General features: G+C 37.4%; 2 protein-coding genes across 4 annotated transcripts in view; one reads left to right on the top strand and one right to left on the bottom strand.

The window, feature by feature from the left end:
• Positions 1-1075, bottom strand: part of ATP6V0A1 (ATPase H+ transporting V0 subunit a1) — a 73827-nt gene extending 72752 nt beyond the window's left edge. For all 3 annotated transcript variants that reach the window (XM_081346517.1, XM_081346518.1, XM_081346519.1), the window contains exon 1: positions 1030-1075. The gene's annotated coding sequence lies outside the window, so the exon portion shown is untranslated. The remainder of the gene's footprint in view (positions 1-1029) is intronic.
• A 5904-nt stretch (positions 1076-6979) lies between these two features.
• Positions 6980-25178, top strand: part of CAVIN1 (caveolae associated protein 1) — a 33515-nt gene continuing 15316 nt past the window's right edge. The window contains exon 1 of the mRNA XM_081344849.1: positions 6980-7669. Coding sequence (XP_081200975.1) covers positions 7250-7669 — 420 coding nt within the window. The 5' untranslated portion in view covers positions 6980-7249. The remainder of the gene's footprint in view (positions 7670-25178) is intronic.

Here is a 25178-nt window from a genome sequence, read left to right as displayed (position 1 = left end):
CACTATATTCCCAGCCTCCATAATTGAAAAATGTCTAGTGACTATATCCTACTAACAAAACCAGAAAGATCTAGCAATTAGAATAAAAATCAGGATAATAAATAGCCAAAGATCCTAGAGCTAGAGATTCCAGATTTAGGTTACAAAATTCCAAATTATCACTAGATGGCAGAAAAAGAAACAGATTCTTTGCTGCTGCCTAATGGCCATCCAGATTTGTGCAGCTGATAACATGTCGACAATGAATCAATGATTTTTTTATTTATATATTATTCTCTGCTGTATAACCAAAGCCTTTTCCAAATTCCACAGATAATTAATATTTCTGCTTTCAGTAATCATGGGGGGGAGAGTGACACAATAATTTTTGAGAAAGTCATTCCTTCTATCAAATTAGTATTGCTTTTCAATTTATTTGCATTTCAGATCCTGCCCCATCAGTTCACCAAATGAACGTCAGAAAGCTGCTAGTACCTCGCACATCACTGGATCTACTGTCCACCCACTCGTGGCATAAATTCTTCACAATTATGGCAAAGAAGTGGAAGGAAAAGCTATCAAATATTTCTCCTTCACCAACCGTCTTCCATGATCATCCAATTCCAATCCCCAATATCCTTTGATCATAAAAAATAAAGCCCCATATGCAAGATTAAAGCAATATAAAACATTATTTCCCTCAAAATGCCTGCCCTCTCAAAAATGCTGACGAAGCGTCCCCTCCTTTCAATGACGACCCAGGTATGATCGCAAGGAAAAACTTGGTCCCCCCAGAGATGACCCCAATGTCCCGCTTCCCAACCTCACACCGATAAAATCTCTTTTTTCCCTCTCCTTTTTAATGAAACAACACGGATTAAGAGGGCAAGAGTCCTAAGCATTAAGCTGGAAGAACGCCAGCATCAAAAACCCCTTCACACAACCATTCCATCACCCGACTGCTCCCCCATAACAAAGAGCATCCTGTAATTCCCGCTTAGACCCCCCCCCGAAAGAAAACCTCCTCCCAAAGGACTCCCACCAACCTACCTTCCCAAGGGCGACCCACAACCTCAGTCCACAGCTGCCGCCTGAGCTTCCGTCAATGACGTCACTACGTAAAGACGTAACTCCCTCCTACCGGACGGCTGGAAATCGGGCATGGTCCGGCCTTCTGCTCTCGGATCCGTTCTCCCGCTGGTGGGCGGGGCGTCCATTTTGTTGCTTGGGTGGGAAGATAGTGACGGCCTAGTTCTTCAGTGGCCCGTCTGCACGGAGAGTTATCTTATTCGTTGGGAGTTACGTTGTTATTCTTCTTTCGATGAACAGAGGATTTAATCCGAAAAACGGGGTTCATCCCCACATTCGCCCTTTTTCGGAGACACCGGGATCTGGGGCAACGAAGGGGACAACTCTGATCGGGCTTTTTCAATGTAACGCCCAGGAGATCTCTAAGGCTCCAACTCTCGCAATTCTAGTTCAAAGTATCTACAGAGCAGCAGTTGAAGAAGATTGATTGATTGATTTCTGTGTAATATTTTTGGATATTGCTTTACGTACAAAAATATTTGAGAGCCATTTAGAAAATAGGATACGCAAGAGCAATAGAATACTGTTACCCAATATTTAGTATTCACATTTATATATGAATACAATTTCTTTGGAAATGATGCAACACATGGGTTTTTTGGTGGGGTTTTATGATTAGCAAAGCTCTCTAGTTTTCTTTTGAATTTTGTTTTAATAATTTTGTATGCCACCCAAAGTCATGGTGTCTGTATTGGACAGCCATATAAATATTTTAGATAAATAATTTGTCTTCACGAAATGATGCATAAATTTACCTAGCCATTGAGGGGTTGAAGTTATTAATTCATTAATAACTAATTTACAAAATGTTGCAATGATACATTTACAACCCTTGTAAGTCTTGATTCCTTAAATTCAGAAATGCATTTTACTATGTCTTATAACTGCATCCCTTAATAAGAGTAATTTGGAATTGGAATTGGAATATTGGAATATTCTTTATTGGCCAAGTGTGATTGGATACACAAGGAGTTTGTCTCCTGTGCATAAACTTTCAGTATACATACAAACATCAAAGTGATGTTATAGATTATAAATCATAAGATACAATCATAAATCATAATATATCAATAGGAAAAGGTAGGGAAGATGACAAGGATAATAGCAATACAGTCGTACTACATGGATAGATATTCTTCATGCATAAGACAGTACTATGGAAGTTAGATGTTTAGCAGAGTGATGGCATGGGGGAAAAAACTTTGTGTCTAGTTTTGTCATGCAATGCCCTATAGCACTGTCCTGAGAGAAGTTGAAACAGTTTATGTCCAGGATATGAGGGATGTGTAGATATTTTCTCAGCCCTCTTTGACTTGCGCAGTATACGGGTCCTCAATGGAAGGCAGTCTAGTTGCAATTGTTTTTTCTGCAGTCTTAACTATCCATTGAAGTCTGTACCTGTTTTATTTGGTTGCTGGGTCAAACCAGTTAGAGAAGTACAAATGACAGACTCAATAATTCTTCTGTAGAACTTTATCAGCAGATCCTTGGGGAATCTGAGCTTTCTCAGTTGATTCAGGAAGATCATTCCTTGTGCCTTTTTAATGATAGTTCTAATGTTAGGTGTCCATTTCAAGTCCTGGCAGATTATAGAACCCAGAAACCTGAAGGTCTCTATTGTTTTTACTGTATTGTCTAATATTGTAAAAGGTGGTAGAATAGGAGAGCTTCTCCTAAAATCTACTGTCTGTATAGTTTCAAGTGTGTTCAGCTTCAGATTGTTTCGGCTATACCACTGGGCCAGTCGTTTAACCTCCCCCTCTATGCACACTCATTGTCGTCTCGAATGAGACCAATGACTGTTATATTATCTGCAAACTTTAGTACTTTAACAGAGGGATCCTTGGAGATGCAGTCATTGATATATAGAGAAAAGAGTAATGGAGAGAACGCATAGCCTTGGGGGGCTCCTGTAGTAATTGAATGTGTATTCAATTTGATTTTACCTAGCTTCACCTGTTGCTTCCTATCTATTAGACAGTTTATAATCTACAAGTGTAGTCAGGCACAGCTAGTTAAGTCAGTTTACAGAGAAGGATTTATGGAATGATGTTATTGAATGCCGAGCTGAAGACGAGTAGAGAATGACATGGATTGTATTATACATTCATTATTTTAGACAGAATGTATGATAATGTGAATGCTTGTTCTGTATGAATGTAGCTTGATTACTCGCTGAATACAACTATAAGAGTATAAGAGTATATGATGAGGAAAATGTGGTAATGAAATGCTTAGGAGTGGTGCTGAAAATAAGATAGGATGGGCTATATTACCTTGGTTGTTTATTGTACGTATGAATCAATGTATAAAAAATGCTTCCAGTGATTTGAGAGGTGTGTCAGTTGGGGATATAAATGTATATGCTCTTCTGTATGTTGATTAATATATACATTCAGTTTATTGATCACGTGACCATGGGGATGCTGCAACAGTCATAAATGTGAAAAATAGTCATAAGTCACTTTTTTCAGTGCTGTTGTAACTTCATCGGTCAAAGATTACCTGTTCTTTCAAGTCAGTTTTGACTCTTGACGAGTGCCTTTGCAGATTTTTGGGGGCAGCATTTTTAAAGTGGTTTGCCAGTTCTTTCCTAAGGTTGAGAGAGAAAGTGATTGGCCCTATGTTACCAGTACTAGAATTCAGAGTTACCTAGTTTCTAGTCTATGCCTTAACCACACATCATAAATAAATTGAATGCTATGCAAATTAGGTATTTAAGAGGGTATTTCAGTATTTTAGCAGAGGGATCCTTTGTAATGCAATCATTGGTCTCCATAGAGAGAGAAGAGAAGTGGAGAGAGCACACAGCCCTGGGGAGGGGGCTATGTTAATTGTACAGATATGTGATACGATTTTGCCTAGTTTCACTTGCTGTTTCCTGCTTTTAGAAAGTTTATGATCCATTTACAAGTGTGGTCAGGCATGGCTAGCTAAATCAGTTTAGTTAGAAGAATATCTGGAATGAGGGCGCTGACTGCCAAGCTGAAGTCTACAAAAAGGACCCTTGGATAGGTCCTTGGAGATTCAAGAAGTTATAGGATTTAGTGCAGAGCCATATTAACAGCATCATCTGCCAATCTGTTTGCTCAATAGGCAAGTTGCAAGTTGGATCTGTGATGGTTTTCTGGTGGGCTAGCACTAGCCTTTGAAAAGTTTTCATAACTATTGATGTCAGAGCAACCAGTCTGTAGTCGTTCAGTTTCTTCAGCACTGGGATGATAGTAGAGTATTTGAAGCAAGAAGGAACATATCACATCTGATTTATTAAAGATGTGGGTGAAGATGGGGGCCAGTTGTTCAGCACAAGCTTTCAAGCAAGAAGGAGTTACCTTGTCTGGGCCTTGGTAGTATACTTAAGTATCTTAAGTTTCTTAAGATAGTTTGGTGATATAAAATAAAGAGCAAACAAGCCAGGAGGAAGGGAAAAAGCAAGAAAACATTGGTTGGATAAACTTGATGAAATTCTGAAAAAGATAAAAGTACAGTAGTTAAAAAACCAGAAGGATGTCTACAGTATGAAGCAAGGATGGATTGCAAAGATAGAAAGACAAGAAAGAAGTATAGCGTTGGTATGAGCTAGTTTTAGATATGTTTCCTTTCTCTTAGGATATTAAAATATTATTTCTTATATCTTTTTATTTGTTCTGCATGATGTCACTTATCTTGCAATTTCTTGATGTGTATATATGTAGTATTTTTTTCTTCCTTGTATTCTCCCCCAAGTGCAAGAAGTATCTTTTTTTCCAGATCAACAAAGTGTTGATCCATTGATTGCAACAGTAAATTGATTAACTGGCTTGTCACCTGAGCCTGACACAGGATCTGTATGAATAAATAATGATGTCTGATGTAGTTTTGGCAATTGAATTGTGTTTTTATGCAGTTATGTATATATATTTATCTGCCAAATGTCAGGCTAGTAAACCAGACTTTATTTTTACAAACCAAAGCAAATAAAAATAACTTCCACATCCTGCCTGGGATTTATAGAAATTGAAGGATTAAACATCTGCAAGACATTGGATGTGGAAGTCTGATTTGAGCAATAAAAATGATGTGTTGTACATCAATACCTCGGTCAGATACCTATTCTTTCATATGTGATAAAAAATGTACCAGAATTAGTTAATATTGTCAAATGGACCACTCATTTGATTCACTCACTATTAGGCCATTTACATTGTTCATAAGGAATGTCATTAAGAATTCCTTGAATGCATTCAGACTAGGTACATTATTTGTACTCCAGGTTAAATGTCTGTGGAGATTCTCAATCATCTGGGTCATAGTTGTCCCAAAGGTACTTTTCTAAAAGGCAACTGAATTTCCTTGATTTTTTTCCTTGATAAGTGAAATATTTTCAACGAAAAAAACCAAGAGTTGCCTTTTGGAAAAGCACCTTTGGGTCTACTTCAGGCTGCTTTTTCCTGATGTGCTGAAGCCATCTTTAATTAATTAATTATTTTTATACTGCCCAGCTCCTCTACAAGGTTGGCTATATAGAGTCCATCAATGTCCGCTGCACTGTTAAAGCCACAGAATTTTCTCATCGATACAATATTGCCTATGCTGGTAGGAGTAAGAAACAACCAATTCTAGCTACTGGTAGAAGATTTTGTTTTGGAAAGCCACTGACTCATAGCTGGTTTACAATAGTTAGGGGGATGATTAGCTCTTTTTTTAAGGGCTACTTTTGAACCATGAATTCCAACCAAACGTTTGCTGTTTTATTTTTCCTATCAACTTTTCCTTTTTTTTCTTGGGTTCTTTTAGACAAATGCTGAGATCAGTGTCTGTCATTTCCAAACTCAAACTGGAAGGATTTATTGTGGATTTTTTTTTCAAGAGTACAGAAGCTGTAGAATTCATGGAAGAATGCTTCCTAAAATCTTTTGGAGTACATTTTTGCTCTCAATAATCTAAATCAGGGGTGGGGAACAATAGTCCTTTTATGACTTGTGGACTCCCAGAACTGGCTCAGGAATTTTGAGAGTTGAAGTCCACAAGTCATAAAGAGGTCATCTTCCCCACCTCTGGTCTAAATAATGAAAATAGCCCACCTAAATCAAGAACTTTTCTTTGTATTCTGAGATATTCATACATTCATGATCATTATGGAATTCATTCCCACTCATACAGCTTTCATTTAAATTAAGGAGAAGTTTCTCGGTGAGACCCATAACATTTGATCACATTGGAAGGCATGCACAATAATCCTCAGTTATGTTTATAGCAAGTTACTAGTCCAGAATTGCTTCAATATCCATAAAATGGCAACTGCTGTTGCAGGCAACATTTAATAAGTACTGTACAGCAAACAACAAGCCTATGCCATACAACTAGCAAGTTTTTTTGGACCAAAAAGCTCCATTTTTAATCCAGATAGACTTTTCTGAAGTACATTGGAACTGTACGTGCATGTTGTTTTGACCACATATCTTTAGCACTGCTGAATTCAGTTGTATTACCAGTTGTGTATGCTGAGTGATCCAAGCTGTGTGTGTGTCCTAAACTGTCACTGAATGCCTTTAAAAGGAAATATGAAACTTTAAGCTGGCCTGGCTCAACACAGAAATTTCTGGGTTATCCCAGCTGTACTCTTCCGTGCAGCTGTTTCCCATCGAGCCACTGTTACATATTCACTGATATTCACAGAGTAGGTGGTTTTTCCATTATCAGTTTTGTACAGAATATTTGTTCCTCTCCTCCCTCTAGATTCCTGAGAAATTTTGCTAAGAAATCATTGCCCTCCCACCACCTATTAAGCAGCAGAGGCTGTTGGAGTTTAGATTTTTGCATTCCTCTGTGAGGGAGTGAGCAAACGCACAAACATTGCCTGTGCTCACATGCTAAAGCTGTTGCCTTCTCTCCAACTATTTTAATCATTGTAGAAAAAAAGGGGTGGGTCGACAAGGCATTTGGCAACAGCGTCCTTTCCTTCAGTTGAGGTGGAGTCAACCAATGGCCTCAGAGCCTGGAAAACTTTGCAGGACAGTTTTCCTGACAGCTTTGCAAGGATTGTACCATTTCAATTGAAGCATAAATCCACACGCTCAGCTCTTGGCTTCTGGCTGGTCTCCCAGAACTGAGAGATCTCTGTTTCAGCCTTCACTCCTCTGTCTTGTCACTACAGTGTCAAGCTTCTCCAGATTTTCGTAGTCAGAACTTTTAAGTGACCATGGCAGACACCACCCTCCATATCATCGAGCAGCCAACTGTATCTGAGGCTTCGGAGGAGCCAGCTGCTGAGGAACCCATTAAATCTGACCAGATCAATGGTGTTATGGTGCTTACCCTTTTGGACAAGATTATTGGGGCTGTGGATCAGATTCAGCTGACCCAGACTCAATTGGAAGAGAGACAGCAAGAAATGGATGGTGTAGTTGCCAGCATCCAGGGAGAACTGGCTAAGCTCACCAAAGCCCACACCACCACCAGCAATACAGTCAATAAGATGTTGGAGAAAGTCCGTAAAGTCAGTGTTAATGTGAAAACTGTCCGACAAAATCTGGAAAAACAAGCTGGACAAATCAAGAAGTTAGAATCCAATGAGACGGAATTGCTGAAGCGTAGGAATTTTAAAGTCATGATCTACCAGGTAAGGTGCCATTTAATCTCATCTATTTACTTTTTTATAGTTGGCCTTTATCGGTGCCAAAACAGATTATTGCCTCTTCTGTATAGGGCTTTCCAAAGCTTCTTTATTACTAAACACCATATATTGCATCTTCAAAAGTTATCCCATTTCTGAAATCTTGGAGAGAAAAAGGACTGAATGCTATACATATTTCATTGCCCAAGATTTTGCTAAGATTCCAAAATTGGCCTGCATGCCCATTTAAACCATGGAGGAATTTGATCAAAATCAGAGAGAGAAATTTAGTTGTTTTATAACATAGAAGGGAACCAACCTTTCTCATTAATAGTTACAGAATTGGAAATCTTTTTTTAAGTTTCTCAAATATTCATATTAACTTCGTTTAGGAAAGAAATCTCTATGCCTTATTGCCACTTTTCAGAGAAGTTGTGTTGCAGAGAATAACGTATAAATTGTACTTTTTGAAGATGGTAACAAGCATAAAGTTATGTTTCCTGATGTAATATTATTTTGTCCTTGTCTTTATGTCCTAGAATTCTTTGCCACTTTGGTGAAAAGCAGCTTTGTTCTGCATTGTAGTCTTCCCTCTACACACACACACACACACACACACACACACACACACACACACACACACAAAATTCTGTCTCATATTTCCTGGCCCGCTTTAAATTTGTTAATATCAAACAAACAAAAACATGTAATTTCAAGCCAGTCTTCCTTTCCTCTGATGGTCTAAGCTTTTATAGTCTGTATAAAAAAAACAGGGCATCATAAATTAAATTAAATTAAATTAAATTAAATTAATTAATTAATCATAGATTAAGTCATACTATTGAGACAACATTTTTTTAAAATTCAGTTGAGCTTCTTTTCTACCTGAGGGTGAAATATGCAAAATATAGTTGTATTTTTACTACCACAACATGCAAGGAGATTGGGTTATATCCGTTTGAGGACTCCAGCAAATACCTGACTGATATAACCCACTGATTCATGTCTTGAACATTCTCAAGTATATCATGCCTCAAAGGCAGGAATACTCCATATTATCTATATGAACTCAATTCAACACAGTTAAAAATTATTCTTAATTGGAAATCACTGAAATAGAGTTTCAGGGCTCATCAGATAAAAAATAGAGAAAATAAAAGGAAGGAATAAAAACATTTTAAAATCTTATATAATTACTTTACAAGTATTAAAGTTTGCCTCCCCTAAAGTTATGACAAAAGTATCTTGGATTGCTATAGAACAGCCTAGTTTTGAAAAAAAATGTCATACTGTGGAACATAACTTTCAGATTTTATAGAATAGATTTGTTTGTTTGCTTGGCATATTGAATTTTGAAATAGGCATAACATACTCATTATGTTAATGAATCTGATAGTGGCTGTGCTATAACTTAGACTGCAAGTTCTTAAATCACACTGAAGTACTCCCGATGGCATTAAAGCAAATAATGTTCAGCGTTACATCTGAAATATGAGACTAATAGAAATGATAACCTGCAATATGGAAACATTCTTAGGTGGATTATTTTTAAAAATATCTATATAAAATGCATATAAAGTGTAATTTAATATCTAAGCAAGAATTAGGAGTGTAGATTTTTTGTACTTATTTGTGCATAGACTCAATTTGAAAGTGGGACACCATGAGTTGAAGTCCTGGCTTAGCCATGAAAGGCAGATGGGTGAATTTGGGCCAATCATACTCAGCCCAGCCCACCTCACAAGGTTGTTGTTTTGGAGAAAATAGAAGGTATGTTGGATATGTATGCCACCTTGAGGAATTTGTAAAAATAATAAATACAGAAAATGACCATTATTTTTGCCAATCCCACTAGCTTTTATTTATTACAATGAAGAAAATAGTGTTGTTATAAGAGTAAACGATAATAGAATGATGGCTTTTGTATGCTACAAAAAACAGTAGAACCAATGATTAAACTGTAATTATTTCAGAGTGAGTAGAGAGCTGGCAGGCTAAAGATAACTGCAGAATTAACTTTGCCACATAGATTCATCATAACACAAGAATCACAATTGACCATATGGGTGATGGGAAAAGCTGCTGATTGATATTTTCTAGAACTTTGCTTTTTTTGCAACACAACTTTTCTCTTTATACAAAAAAGGATAGATTTCCTTTCAAAGAGGCTTTTTAAAAAATATCAACCTCAGTCTTTGCTGTTGCTTTGGATGCTTCTCGCCCTGCCTGACACAGTGTGTTTTGTTTCAGAATAGCTCTGGCAGTGATTACTGTTTGGCCTGGGGATTATGCTGCTAACATACTAATGTTCTCTGAATTGTAGATATAGGGCTTGCACCACTCTGAATATGTTCCCAACCAATTAAGTTTGTGACCTATAACATCATTTGAACATTTAAGAGGGTGTTAGTAATATGTATATTCATGGGGCAAAATTGAATTGCTGGCAAACCAGGGTTGATGCCTTGATTTTGGAAGAAATTGTTCTGTACCAGCCTGCTACCGGCCCTGCAGAAAAGGCAGGTACAACCCCTTTACAAATGGCAAGAGGCTGGAATTAAGCCTGCCAAATTTATTAACATAAAACAGAGCAAAACAAGACACCAACCATGAAACAGGAGCTATGAAACAGGAACTAATCAAGTGGTTGCCTTCAGCAAACCAGCCCTCCCACGCATTCCCCTTTTATACAGTTCAGGGCGTGGCTTCTCTCTGCCTCCTTCCGAGGTGCCCCATTGCTTTTCTCTGTTTACTCCTGATTGACTGCCTCCTGCGTCGGGCATCCTTGAACAGGGCCAGCTGTGGGTCATCTTCATCCACGCTGTCAGGCTCACACAGCTGGGTCTCCGTCGTGACCAGGTGGGAGGGGCCTGGCTGAGGGCTCTCATCAGCAAGATCTTCAACCCCCTCAGCAAGCTCTTCAACACCCCCCTCCTCCTCTGAGTCGTCCGACCCAACTGCTGAACCCACAGGCTGACCCTGAATCACAACAGAAATATACTGTTGAACACATCAGAGGCAGTGTTTTTTTTTAAAAAAAAAGTTATTAAAACAGTTGTTTCTCTAAGTGTAATCCTGTGAATATCCTAAAGTGCACTTCTGTTATTGCTTAAAGCAAATAACACAGGAGCTCAAGGGGCTTAAGTGGTACCTGGTATTTTCAAAATAGAAGACAACTTCTATTTTACCTCCACTGAGGATTGAAATGTAGGAAAGTTAGGATTATGTATTTATTTATTTATTCTCTTCTCTTGACATAATAAGATTGCAGTCATATGTAGTTTATTTATTTAGGGCAAAACCCATCCAAACTTGCCTATACAGGTAATCTTAGTTAATCAACTCAGTCATTAAATGAAGTGGTTGCTAAGTAAAACTGTGACTGTGCTTACAATCTTACTTCAGTTTTCCTTTTCCTCCCTGCAAAGATCATAAATGTGGGCACTGGTTGCAAAGTTACTTTTGCATCATTGTCATAACAGCGAAGGATCACTGTACAAGACAGGCACTAAATGAAGACAATCTGTGCAACATTATCTGAAGTCAGTCATAAAATGGAGCTGGACATCTATTAAGCAATATTTAAGAAGGATGGCTTGATACAAAAGTACACATTTAATAGGTGTGCAGAAGAAGAAATTTAAGTCATTATATTTTTCATATAATTTTAATTTCCCCTCTCCTGTTCTTTATTCTTTTCACATTTATATAATAATCAACTAGTGTTTGCCACTCAGTAATGTTTTGAAAGAAACTTTGTTCATTACAGCTCACTGAAGAGCCATGATGAAAGCATTTGCTTTGCTAATAACAATTTGCCTGAGTTTCATAGTCTTTGTTTACAAATGTGCACTGAAATATCTGAGAATGTGTAGAGAATTTAACATTTAATATGTGGATCACTTTGTGAAAAGAGAATAAGGGTGTGGCAGTTTTTCTGGAAATGATTTTTCTAAATTAATCACATTGTGTAATTACATTTTATGAGTACCTCTGTAATTATATCCTAAGAATGATGTTTGCTTTCTTCTTTTGGTGGCCGAGAGCAATTAAGTGATGCTCCAAACTTTCCAAGTACTTGTAGCATTTTTCCAGATGAATTAATATTTTTTGTTTGCATAATTCTGCGTAGCATTTTTGTTTCTCTTAATTTTTATTCATTTGTAAGGGCAAATCTCTTAGCATTTTTCAAAGCAGTATTGGAACTCATTAATTTTGTTCACCATCGTCTTGCCAAATTTTTGTTTTGCACATGTATTTAAAAATAACTTACTGACACAATTTTGAAAAATAGGCAAAACATTTCTCTAAAATAAAGATGAAATATACATAGTAATGGAAAACTATTTTTCTGCAGGAATTTACAGAGGGGTCCATATCAGAGTTACCATTCAGTTCTAATGCCATTTGTTCAGCTGTGTAAATGTCAGCATCTAGCACATTTCTCTCTTCCAGGAGAACAAAAATGGTTAAATGCAAAAAACACTGGGACTTTCCGTATTCCCTGTTTCATGATGTTCCATAAATCCACATACTGCTGCTATTGTACTATACTTTGAAATCTTTCCTTTATATCTGCCAATATTTTTATCCATCTAATCATATTACAAGAGAAGCCAGCATTAATTTTCTTATAGGTATGAAAAGCAAAATTATAAGAGAATCCATAAGAACCTAGTGCTGTCCTGAATCCAGCAAAATCCAGTGCCCAAAGGAACATATAGTGCAGAATTATTACCTCCCCATCCCCTCTTGGATTTCCCATGTTCCGGTATTCAAAGCCAGAGTTATAGACTTAGACATTTTAAATAAGCCCAAACCACAAGAGGTTCTATTAGTATGCAAGTGCACAATTATAAAGACTAGCATGAATTTACTGTAGCATAGCAGCCTTTTTATAAGAACAGTTGAATTTCCTTGAATGCTGCAGGCAGATTTTGACAACCCTCTGCCCTTCAGCATAAAAAAAACCCAGTTAAAATACACAAATCCCTATAAGGCTATGGCTGTATCTTCCCTTGGTGGGCAGCTGTGGGATTGTTCTCTTCTATTTTCAGTATCATTCATGGCCTTGATGTAAAAGTTTCCCAAGAGATGCTTAGAAAATTTAGCTCAGTGCAGCATCTCACAAAAGTCATTGGCTTCTTGCAAAATATTTCCAAGGTTAGCTCCTTCCTGTAACTCTTAAAAATGCATAATGTTGTTTCTTGGTGGTGTCTCATATAGAGTAAATTGTACTGGTGTTTATTAATAAATTGCTGCTTCTATTGCTGTTGTTTTAAAGCATTCCTGGCTGGAAAAATGGCCTTGTTGGAATGTAGTTTGCATTGTTGCAGTAGACGAGTTCCCCAGTGATTAATTAGCTCATAGGATAGAAGATGAACTAAAGGAAGCATCTTTTCCCAATAGTGCTCAGCATAAGATAGTTAGAAGTGGTGGTGGGGGCACACATACAGCTACTTGTGTTGGACTAAAGGCTCTTTGAAGCAAGCAATCATCTCTTAGTTTATACAATGCCACATATGTCAATTGTGCTGTTTAAATCATAAAACCCAATAACCAGCCATACTTGCGGATGCCACAAAACTGAATGTTGTGAAGTTGAAGGAAATTGTATTGCACACTATGGTTTGATGTCGGCAGTGAAAATACTTGATACCACAAATCATTAAAATAAACTATGGTGCAATTTACCTTTTATACATTCCCCCAGCACTGTAAATTTAGTTTCATGTAGACAGCTTTTGCTCCTGTTCTTGAAATACAGTGCATTACAGGTCACAGTTACAGTCTATATGATTTTTATGGAATAGACAGAATGAGATCGTATTATTTGTCTGCTTTATATGACCATGGATCACAACAGTTCTGGATGGCTTACAAAATTATATTAAATAATGCAAAAATCAATAATATAAAAATAATACACAATCTAAGAAGCATGCATGAAAAGGCTTTTGTTCAAACAACCAAATGTCTTCAGCTGATTTGATACAAGAGTCAAATCTGTATTTTTTTCTGAACAAATATATAGATTTCACAGGTATTGCAGAGACATAGGCAAATAGTGTCTATTCTAAAGCAACAGAAATCTGATATCTCATCCTTCTAAATCTTAAATTGTTTTACACATGCTGCCAGCTAAAATTGATTTTTCATCCTATGTGTTAGGAATTAGGTGTGTCTCAGTGTATTCCAGTAAGTCTTTGAAAAAAGGAATAAAAACAATTACATTGTTTTGACATTAACTTCTGGATTATTCAGAACATTATTTTTCTTTATTGCTATAACACTATAGTGAGATAATGAGAATTTATTACAGTAAGATTATCTCATGGCTATATTTGTATTGCATGTGTGAGATGGAGAAATGAGAAAGCATGAAAGAAAATTGCCAGTCTTAAGAAGAATCATTTGGGAAAGCTTTGAAAATATGTAGAAAAACATGATTCAAAAACTATTACAGATTCTTTGTTACAAAAACAAACAAACTCTACCTACATTCATGTATAGCTTTCTGGAGTTTATTTACAATCTGGCATCTTTCTACAAGACAGAACAAAGTCCAAAGCAACAGACTATTCTTTTGTTGATTTTATTTCATGTTCAGGAAGGAAGAGCATGTTAAACATTTAGAATGAACAGTCTCTAGATATTTAGACTACACTTTAAGACAAGTAGGGTGGATGTTGGTGCATGTTTCCACTCTTCTGCACACAGTTTCTAAGTTAAGGATAACGTCAGGAAGGAAGAAGCTTTGAAATAAGCCAGCTGCCCTGTTTATATTAAAAGTTAAGAGGATTACATTTTGAAAATATTTTTTCACAGAGAAATCTGAGTTATTTTTAAGATATAAGTTTCAAGTATGTCATTAGTAAGCATAACCTTTGGTCTTAATTTATAAGTTAACCTAAGATTAGATTATTGACAAGGGGGGAAATGGCACGGTTTAACACATTGTTCTGAGGCTAGAGTTGTTTGGAGTCTCTTGATACATCCACTCCAGGGATAGACTTTATATTCGTCCCAGCTTCTGCCAACCTAGCAGTTCAAAAGCACGTAAAAATGCAAGTAGAAAAATAGGGACCACTACGGTGGGAAGGTAACAGCGTTCCGTGCGCCTTTGGCGTCTAGTCATGCCGGCCACATGACCACGGAGACGTCCTCGGACAAACGCTGGCTCTTTGGCTTTGAAACGGAGATGAGCACCGGCCCCTAGAGTTGGAAACGACTAGCACGCATGTGCGGGGGAACCTTTACCTTTTTAACCTTCAGTGAACCAATCCACCACAGAGACTCATCCTCCAGTTTGTCCATCACAACCATCAATGAGCCCAGGGAGAACCCACAGAGGAGATGGAAAGTTAGTATCCTTTTCTTTAAGAAATTCTGCTTTTCATATAGAAATGGATCCTCTTGAGTAATACAGTAATACAGTTTTCTGACACAAAAGCTTCCAATAGGTGACAAACTTTGATGGAACAAATTATTTTGACTGACTTATTCAATAGTATACAGACTTCTTCAGTAGGAAAATAAAATATGATAACATTTTATGTTGCTTTCTTAAATGTGGTGGATACTATCATCCCAACAAGTTCTCTGTACTGTACAGTACATAGGACTATCCGACTCCAGATTAACAATAAAAAAGAGGAAAGAGTAGATCCCTTAAAACTATTCATCAGGAGCTAGCATCTGGATAGCTAATGGAGTTATATTGTAAACCAGTTCTGTACAACATTTTTGAAAACTCAAATTCATTGCTGCCAAAGATTGCCAGTACTGCTATTACTTTGAAAAACACAATGCTCCATTGCTGTTGTCATACTGCTCTACCAAACAACTGATTGTCACATCAACTATTTATTTATTTAATTATGATATTTATAAAGCTGCTGATTACACAAAAGCACGACTTCACAAGAGCATGATGTCACAAGAGTGTGACTGAGTAGCATAAAATAGCAAGTTTTTAAAAATCCATTATGACTCCTTTTCTTCTATGAATTGTGCAAGCCTATTGTAAACTATCAGGAATCTTTGCAAGTCAGTTGGTATGTAACAAGGACTCTGAACCTTTTTTTGCTCATGACCCTCTACTGAGCCTCATTTACCTCTTTGACATCCTGCCCCGGACATGCCTGGAAATATGACTTGGCCTCTTGAGGGGGGATATGGCTCACATTGAGAACCATTGATATATTACATTTAAAAATAAAAATAAAAAATTCAAATGGACTTCTATATATAAATTATAATTGAGGGTGATGCAGTCTTGGATTTGAAATATCTAAAAGTAGAGTGGAATTACCTAAATTCTGACTGTACAAATGATGGGACATGACTTGAACCATCACAATATCTGTGCAGGATTCCTGATCATCTGTGATGAGCAACTGTGCTTTCCAGGGAAAGAGTGGATATAGGCCACAAATACGTAAGATATGTAAAAGTAGGGAAAGACTATCATTTTGGGGAGAATTATTGTCAGATTGCTGTAAGTGCCTTTGCTTGTGCATCATCCTTGCTGCCATTGCACTGACTTGGCCTGTGCCTAGTGGCTATGCTTATAGAGAAACCTTTGGCTTCATCAATACTGCCCATTGATACTCATTTTCCTCACTATAGCCCGAGATGATCCATGGTGCGCCCAGTGAAACTCTACCGGAGAGCGTGCCCCTTGACCTTTCAGAAGACAGCGAACCTTATGACCTTTCTGGAGAGATTTTGCCTTCTGGCCCTTTAGCAGTAACAGTGCCTTGGCACCAGCTGGCACAGAATGAAAATGGAGGCAGCAGCTTTGAGTCAGAGAAGGCCAAGCCATCTGCGGATCAAACTGAGCCCTTTCTTCTCGGCCTCTGAAACTTCTGCCCCTACATTTTAGCTGCTGACTGCCTCACTGAAGTCTGTAGCCCTGCCCTTTTGCTTGTAAAGCAGTTTTGGGTCAGTTCAGTGGCTTTAGCTTTTGTTACCCTTGTTGCTGTTTGCTAGTAGCTCCAAAGGAGGGAGGAGAAAAGTATAGCAGTCCACTTTTAAAAACTATGATCTTGTGCTCATTTAGTCACAGTACAATTTTCCCCAATCTTATTTTTTCTGGACATTTTGGATCCAACTAAACAGGGCCAAGATCCCTGGCAATGAATTTAGCATGTCTCAAAAGACCAGCAAATTATTCCTTATTTAATAATTCATTGTGGTTTTACTGCCCCAAAAGGAAAGAAATGTGGATAACGTTTTTCTTCCTTTTATGCCCAACTAACTTGGATGACTCTAAGCATCCTGGCTTGGCTAGTAGAGGACAGTCATGTACTACGTAATATGCCTCAGGCAAGCAGCTTGGGCTGCTTATGTTTTAATACATAGTGTAGATAATGCTACACATACTCGTCTTTCACACAAAAAATAATTAAGAAATAAAATCGCTATACTTAGTTCCCCCCTTTGTTCATATTTTATCAGTGTCCTGCTGGACCTACTTATTGTCACAAGCAGCTTAGACTCGACAGATTAACTGCAGCAACTTGTGCCTTTAGCCATCCAGGGACAGTGCCTGAGAATATTTAGCAGCATTGATGCCTCAGTATCTGCCTGGTATTTGCTTCCTAAGAAATAGTGAAAAAATGCATGGAGTGAATGCTGCATCACATCAAACCACTAAGACCTGGAATTTTGCTTTGTCTTTTCTTTGCTGTGATGCAGACAATCCTGTCCTGGCATAGGTCACATCTTGGCAATTTTTTTCTTTCAGGAAGAGAGGGGCAAGCATGGAAGCGGTCAGATAATATATATATATATATATAATATATATACTCACCTTTAATCTCAACTAGGGATAAGCTGACCCTCAGATTTTTAATCAAAACATCATGAAAAATGGATAATTTGTGGATTATCTACAGTTACACTAATTCTGAAAATTAAAACATGGAAATATTTTTAGAGTTGGCTTATTTATTTATTTTATATATCATAATTATTTAGTTGCCCATCTCACAAAAATAAAAATAATGTGCAGAGGGCATATTTTTCACAATATATTGGTTAAAAATTTGAGGATCAGCTTATTCACAGATGGGTTTATGTATAAGTATGTATAATAATCTCAATATGAGAAAAATATATTCCATTTCCCAGCACGATAGGATCTTCATTAGTTGTTTTTTGTTTGTTTTAGGAGCCACTCCATTCACAAGAAATAATGTTTTATACAAAGGACGCTTCTAAAAAAGTTAATTTGCACAAACACCATATGCACATACAAACACATATGTACATTCATACACACATTGATTTAGGTATTTCCAAGTTTAAGAAATATCTTGTCCCTTTAAGAATATCTTCCATGCCATACTCAGTGGTCAAGATTTGTATAACATTAACTGTGGTTTATTGAACAAAGCAGAGAAAAAGTTACTGCACCACATTAAAGAAGGCAACCTTTTCATTCCCTCAAATAATGAATAAAATATACTCAAAATCTTATACAGTTGTCAGATCTTAATTTTTAAATGATTTTTGTCATTATCTTGTGGGTCTGGGTGATTGCCTCATAGCTATTCGGTACATTGTACTAGGCCATAATTTATTTACCAAGCTATAATGAGTGTTTTCATACTTTTTGCTAAGCTTATGCTATGGTAGATAAATCGCAATGGCTAGGATTGCATTATACACCAAAGCAAATTAAATAAACCACTTTATTGCTTAGTCCAATGTGAGCACCTGGCTAGTGTAGCTTTTCTAATGTGCAAACTTAGTCATGGTACTTTGTAAATATGATTTAAGATTTAATGTGATCCAGAACACTACATCCTTTGGCTTAGGTTGTTGCATAATGTCATGCACAATATTGGTGTTAGAGTAAAAATGACAGCAATGATAATAATCCATCAAGTACTTCTTCTGTGAAAGCTCTTGTAGACCTCCAAATCTTGCTATGGAACACATATTGCATACATATATTACATTATTTTTTTCATTTTCATATAATTGCTTCTATCATCAACGTAAAATTCTTCACTTAGTGACCATTCAAAGTTATATCACTTATGACCATAGCAATAGCACTTAGACTTATATATCTCTTCATAGTACTTTGCAGCCCTCTCTAAGTGGTTTACAGAGTCAGCATTTTTTATTTTTTGCCAAGCTGAACTTCCTCACAACTACATTAGCCTCTAACTAAGATAACTTAAATAGAGCTGCTGCTAGGGATGTTTTCATTTGAAGTTGATACCCCACTAAACATGATTACATGTTTATGGCATTTTTGACAGCAATGAGTCTAGTATTTTTTACTTTGATAAACCATGTTTTGTCATGACATTCAAACACCATCACTGATTAAAATTCTTAACTTATTGTATTGAATTTTTAAACACAGTTAAACGCTAAACCATGTGGTTTGTGCAATTGTAGAAATAAGTGAACTTAGTCTTGTATACATTTTTATTTATGGCATTGTGTAGTCTGAGAAGCCAGTCAGTACTGATTTATTCAATAAAAAAATGGTTAAACAAACCAAGTTGTAGCAAATTGAGCAAATGCAATCTTCAGTGCAAGCAAGTCCCTGACTCAAATCAATTTGAATGGAGACATAAAGCAAGTTATCCTCAGCAAAATGGTACCACTCTGACCTTACCAGCTTTATAATTGGCAGTTTCACAAAACATTACTCTTTGCAGTATGGAGATCTTAATGAGGTGGAAATATTCTGTGATAGTCTACTTGATGTGAAACTTTTAAAGACTGAGACCCCTGCCTTGAACTGATATACTCCCCATTCCATGAGATAAAGGAATGAATGCTCTTATGTATACTGTTTCAGGACAGGTCATCTTAATAAACTGAAGATTTCCTGGACTAAAGCTACAAATTTTTATATTTCTTATCTGTACCAGTATGTGCCTCTTCAAGCTTGGAATTCTAGCCACCCAGCCACACCCTTGCGGAAAAAGGAATGTAGACAAAATTATTTTATTTTTCTGGTTGGACATGAAAGGCCCTTTTCTGGCTCATATGCTTCAAATTCCTTCCTTAATCTCTCCCTGCACTAAATGAATATACAGGATTTCCAGAAAGAAAAGGGAGAAATTTGGAATGAAATACCTTGTGATAGCCAAGAATAAACTTCATACCAAGCTCCAGAACTTCTGAATGCTTATTTAAGAAATCTTTCCTAACCTGTCTTTGCATATTCCAAACAATTTTACTATTTTGATTAAACTAATAAATGGATATATATTACTGTTGGTGAAATTTTGCCTATTTGTTTGAAGACACTTTATTAAATGTTCAGTTGAAAATTTAGTTTGACTAATCAGGGAACTAATTTTGAGTTCACTTTTGGGAATTTAAAAAGCAAGCTACCAATCAGCTTTTTTTGATTCATCTTTTCTTTTTCTTTCTCCTAATATAATAAAGTTTAGAGAAATTGTACATTTGCATAACTCCTAGGCCAATCCCCAGATAAAATAAAATAAAATGATATCTCTCAAAAAGTGTTTCTGTTTTAAGATGGTATCCCTCCCAACTCTCCATAATTATAACTATTTTAGCACATAGTACAGGGGTGTCAAACTCAATTTTATTGAGGGCCGCATCAGCATTGTGGTTGCCCTCAGGGGGCCGGGTGGGTATGGCCAGGGTGGGCGTGGCCTACTGGGTGGGTGTGGCTAGAGTGCGTATGGCCTACTGGATGGGCATGGCCAGCTCTACATTGTTCGCATCAAGGGTGCTTATGGGGGCCTGGGCAGGAGAGGGACAGATCTGAGGGTCTCTGGCAGAAGGAGGGTCTCTGGGCCAGGGCCAAGGCAGTGGGGGCCGTTCCCTCACTGTTTCCAGGATGGCTTCGCGGGCCGCATGAAACCACTTCACGGGCCGGATCTGGCCCCCGGGCCTTGTGTTTGACATGTCTGCCATAGTAAGATTAACTTCCCATATGAATGTAAGCATTTTAAACATGGTTTTCTTTTCTGCAGCCTTTGGAGAACAGGTCTCTTGTTTTCAGTAGTAATATGGAGTATAATTGTGTTTCACTCACTACTGAAAGTGAGGTAATTTTCTGAGAATGCCATTGGGCAGTTCAGTATTATATTATTGCCTTGAAGTGATAATTTGTGAAACCATCAAACAAACACAGATGTGAATGGACTCAGACGGCATCTTCTAGTTCCCATAAATATTTGGTTGACATCCATATATACTCTGTTTGCTTCCCTTTCTCTTCCCTGTCCCCATCCCTAGGACCCTAAATTGAGAAAGTTATTGCACATTTGGCAGCACTTTTTTTTTCTTCCCTTTAATTCTGTGAACACCAACCTAGAATCTATCTATTAATTTATTCCCTTCATCTTTTTTTTCTGCTTGTGGAACATTGCTTTGGGAAAGAGAGTGAAAAGTTTATTGATAACAACAATTTAGGTTCAGCCAATAGAGGTATGCAGAGCTGGCTTCTCTTTCATATTTACAGAACTGAGGATAAACTAATTCCAAACTTGTCTCTAGAAAGGAACACGCTTTATTAGATTGATCAAAATGTGCACATATTTTCAAAAACATTGTCTGCCTTCCCCCAAAGATTAAAACATGGTAGCAGCACACAAATCTTAGTACCTGGCAAAGGCTTTATTATTTGGAGAATCAAGCATGCCTTTTCCCTTCCTGTGAAGGCTGAATTAAACTGTTGTTGTTCTGCTTTCTATGCCTCTCCACCCTCTGGTTGCATAATGCCCAGCCCTACCAGGCTAGGAACATCACTTGTCTTTGTGCCTTGCTGGCCTTTTATATACGAAGAGGAATGTTTATTATTAGTGTTGTAGCAACCAGGCAGTTGAGTGTACACATAAAGACCGCTGGATCAGTGATTCATTGCCTAGGAATGTGGACTTGGATGGAAGACACAGGGAGGGAGAAGGAGAAAAGCTGTACTGTGGAATTGACAAGTTGGGAAGGAGAGTTGTGCATCTGAGCTCTTCTGTATTGCCTCCTGCAGTTCTCATAAAGGTATAGCTGCCTTTTCTCAGCAGAAGGCCACAAAGCAGAAGGCCACAAAATAGAAATATACAAATATGTAGAAAAAACAAACAAATGAAATATCTTTCAATTTTTATATCTTTCAATTTAGGTTTCTGTCAGTACAACCTGTTCCTTTTTTTGATCTTTTAAGTGGGCTCATGCACAATTGTAAAGTTAAAATGCATTTTATTTGGTTCAGCATGATGTACGATTCTACTATTGTGCTTTCTAGGCCCAAACAATCTGTACTTTTGCTATAGTATATGGATCTTGTTATGAATTAAAAATGATTTAGATTTGCCCACAACTGTACGTAGGCATTGACACATATCTACACTACAAAGGGGTTGATGGATAAGCATAGGTTGTAGATGGTTGCAGATAGGCCGATGCACACATCTCCCAAATCTGAACTACGCGTTGCGTGGAGAAGCACATCCTGCATGCTGATTGGTGGATCCAGCTTTCTTTTGGAAGACAATTGGAAGGCAGGCACATTCAAATGACAAAATGGAGTAGCTAGAGGTTTTAAATATAAATGCAGCAGGTATACAACTGTCTCTGAACAAGTTCAATTCAATGAAGACTTTATTGTACTCCAAGGGCCCCTAGAAATAAAAGTAAAATTCTGTCCCTCCCATAGTAACCCACAGCATTTCTCTGCTGGTTATAGAAGCCTCTCTGGCAGTCATTTATTTATTGTGTTAACTGCAGAGGATAGATGGAGCTTTTCGTTTCATTCCTCTGTTGCAATTTCTTGTTGCTTAAATACAAATCCAATGTATTACTAAATGATTTCCATTGTATTTTAGCTGGGGAGATCTGCAGCTCCTTAGTAAGAAAATCAGTAATGGCAAAAATCATCTTGTCCAGTAACTACTTGGTGTTTTACCTTTGGTTCACAGCTATCTGGAAATATTAGATACGATGCAGATCTTCCTGTCAGGTCACCCAAGGTAACAAAGAGGCCTGATTCAAACCCTATAAGGATCAGATATAAGTCTGCATATAATCCCTATTCCCCTTACAGTGCCCCTAGCCTTTACTGACAGATATGCAGAGCAGAGGCTCATTTGCAAAGCACTCTAATAGTGATAGATGTTTCAAGCAGCAGATTGTTGTGCACAGACTTGCTCTGCTTAAATTCTGACCTCACCCTTTGCTATACAGGCCAGAATGATACTGAACAATCCAACTAGGACTTGAAACAGCAGCAAAAATTATTTAGTAAATAACATTCACAACTGATACTAAAATCTGATCATCATAAAAAGGTCTTCCTTTACAGTATAATGAATTTATTCATTATTTCAGACTTTTGAAAGATTAGTTTACATTTCCTTGGTATGCTTTATCCTCCACCTGCTTTAAGCTTTTTGTAACTTTCAGCAAAAGTTTGTGTTTCTTATTGTTCCTATAAACTTCTTAAAAACATAGTCTTCTGTGATTTTCAGCCCAAATACGCTTTTTCATGAGGCAACTGGACTTTCTTGTTTTTCTTTAAAGAAGTTTCACTTCTCATTCAAGAAGCTGCTTCAGCTCTGACTGGATAGTGGGGAATGGAAAAATTTATACTCCTGCAGACAGTTGTTCACTTGCACCCTTTTAGCAAGTTGTTAAAGCTACCTGGAGGCTACCTGTGATTTTCAGGTTTCCTTCTCTCAACACAACTCCTTTACTAGCACATTTAGCACTTTACTCTTGCCTATTTTTTTATTCATCCACCACTTTTGTTCTAAAACGCTTACAGGTGTTTAAGTTGCATTAGATGTAATAAATTAATATCATTGATAATATGTGATTTCAGAAATTAGAATAAACCAAATGGGTACATAGTTATTAATAAGTGTTCTATGGCTGATTCATAAAATGTATTGGCTTATACAAAATAGAAAGACTTTCACATGAGTTGTTTACAGACAGTCCTTGATTTACAATGGAATTATCATCAATCCAATCATAATGGATAATGTCATTGACTGAATAGCTTAACAAGAGCAGTCAAGGTTGCTGTTGTTAAATGAGGAATGTATGGGACCTTGTGTAACCGCAGTCCTGACAACTTCCCCATTGACTTTACTTGTGGGAAGCTGGAAGGGGATATTGGACATTGTGGACATGTAACTGTGGACATACTATGACAGCCAGAGCTACAAAACCCATTGCAAATACCATTCGTTTAGCTTATTTAATTTTGAGCAGTTGTTGAATATAACTCAAGGGCTACCTGTATATTCCTGTGACATTAATCTTTCATTTTTGCCCCCCTTTACCTATGTTTTAAGTTAATTTTACCTAATGTCTTCTTGTTTTAATTATAGTTCCCTTGTTTGCAGCAGCATAGCCACTACACTGTTTCCTAACTTGATGCTTCCAGTTGTGTTGAATTCTAAAGAGCTGGCTTGGTGTAGTGTTTAAGGTACTGGCTTAGAAAACAGGAGACTGAGTTGTAGGCCTCCTTTAGGTATGAAAACTGGCTTGGTGACGTGGGGTCAGTCATTCACTCTTAACCCAATTCACCTCATAGGGTTGTTGTATTAGGGGGGGGAATAGGATGAAAAAGGAGTATTGATATATTTGCATCTTTAAGTTGCAGGTAAAAAAAAGTCAGGATAAGTTCTAAAAAAATAGCTGGGATTCTCTTCTGATATTGATTGGGTTCCATAATTTGTGGTGTTACAGTTCCCTGTTGAAATGTGGGCCACCTGGAAGCAGAAGATCAACAAGTAAGACATGACCTACGTGCACCAATGGGGAGGGTTGGAATTCATCTCTCCTTGTACAAATGTTATGAAGCCAAGAAGAGATTGATAAGAATCAGAGCTATGCTGTCCGGATATGGCTAGCTTCCAGATATAGCTATGCAACTCTGAAGCAAGGGAAACTTTTGTTCAGGCATTAATTGTGCAGTTTCCCAGGGAAGGAAATGATTCCTGATGTTTCTGGCCAATGATGACTGGAGTCTCTAGGAGATGAAGAATTGCCCTTCCAGGTGTTGTTGTGAACAAACTGATAGACCTGCACCATGAAAGGGGTGGGGGATATCCTGATTCCAAATAGCAACTCTTTCCCACCCAACAGAGCCTAATTGTGAAGTCTGGCCTACAGTTGCAACTTTATTACTTTTACAGAAGTTTGGCCTAAGACTCAAATAGGCTCTGAAGGTCGAGACAAGAATTTCCACCCCCAAATGCAAATCTAACATATTAGCCAGAGTTGTACTATTTTAATGCCTCACCCTTGAATATTTATCTATGTTTTTGTATTACCACTTAAAAACATCTCTTGAATTGCTTGTACCTGTAGCCTTAATACAAAATTTTGAATGCAATAAGTGCTTATTAGGAATTGCTAGCAGGGAAAAAGTGAAGATACAGCAGAGCCCCATTGATGGAAGACAGCAAGCATAGTGTAGTGATTGTTGAATAAGGAATGGGAAAGGACTGAATAAGGGTTGTCTAGATTTTAGACAATCTTCAGCCACTGGAAAAATTCA

Source organism: Vipera berus (assembly GCF_964194415.1).
Source record: "Vipera berus genome assembly, chromosome: Z".
Lineage (NCBI taxonomy): Eukaryota > Metazoa > Chordata > Lepidosauria > Squamata > Viperidae > Vipera > Vipera berus.
Note: the sequence above shows the minus strand (reverse complement) of the source record. Positions and strands in the feature narration are given on the sequence as shown.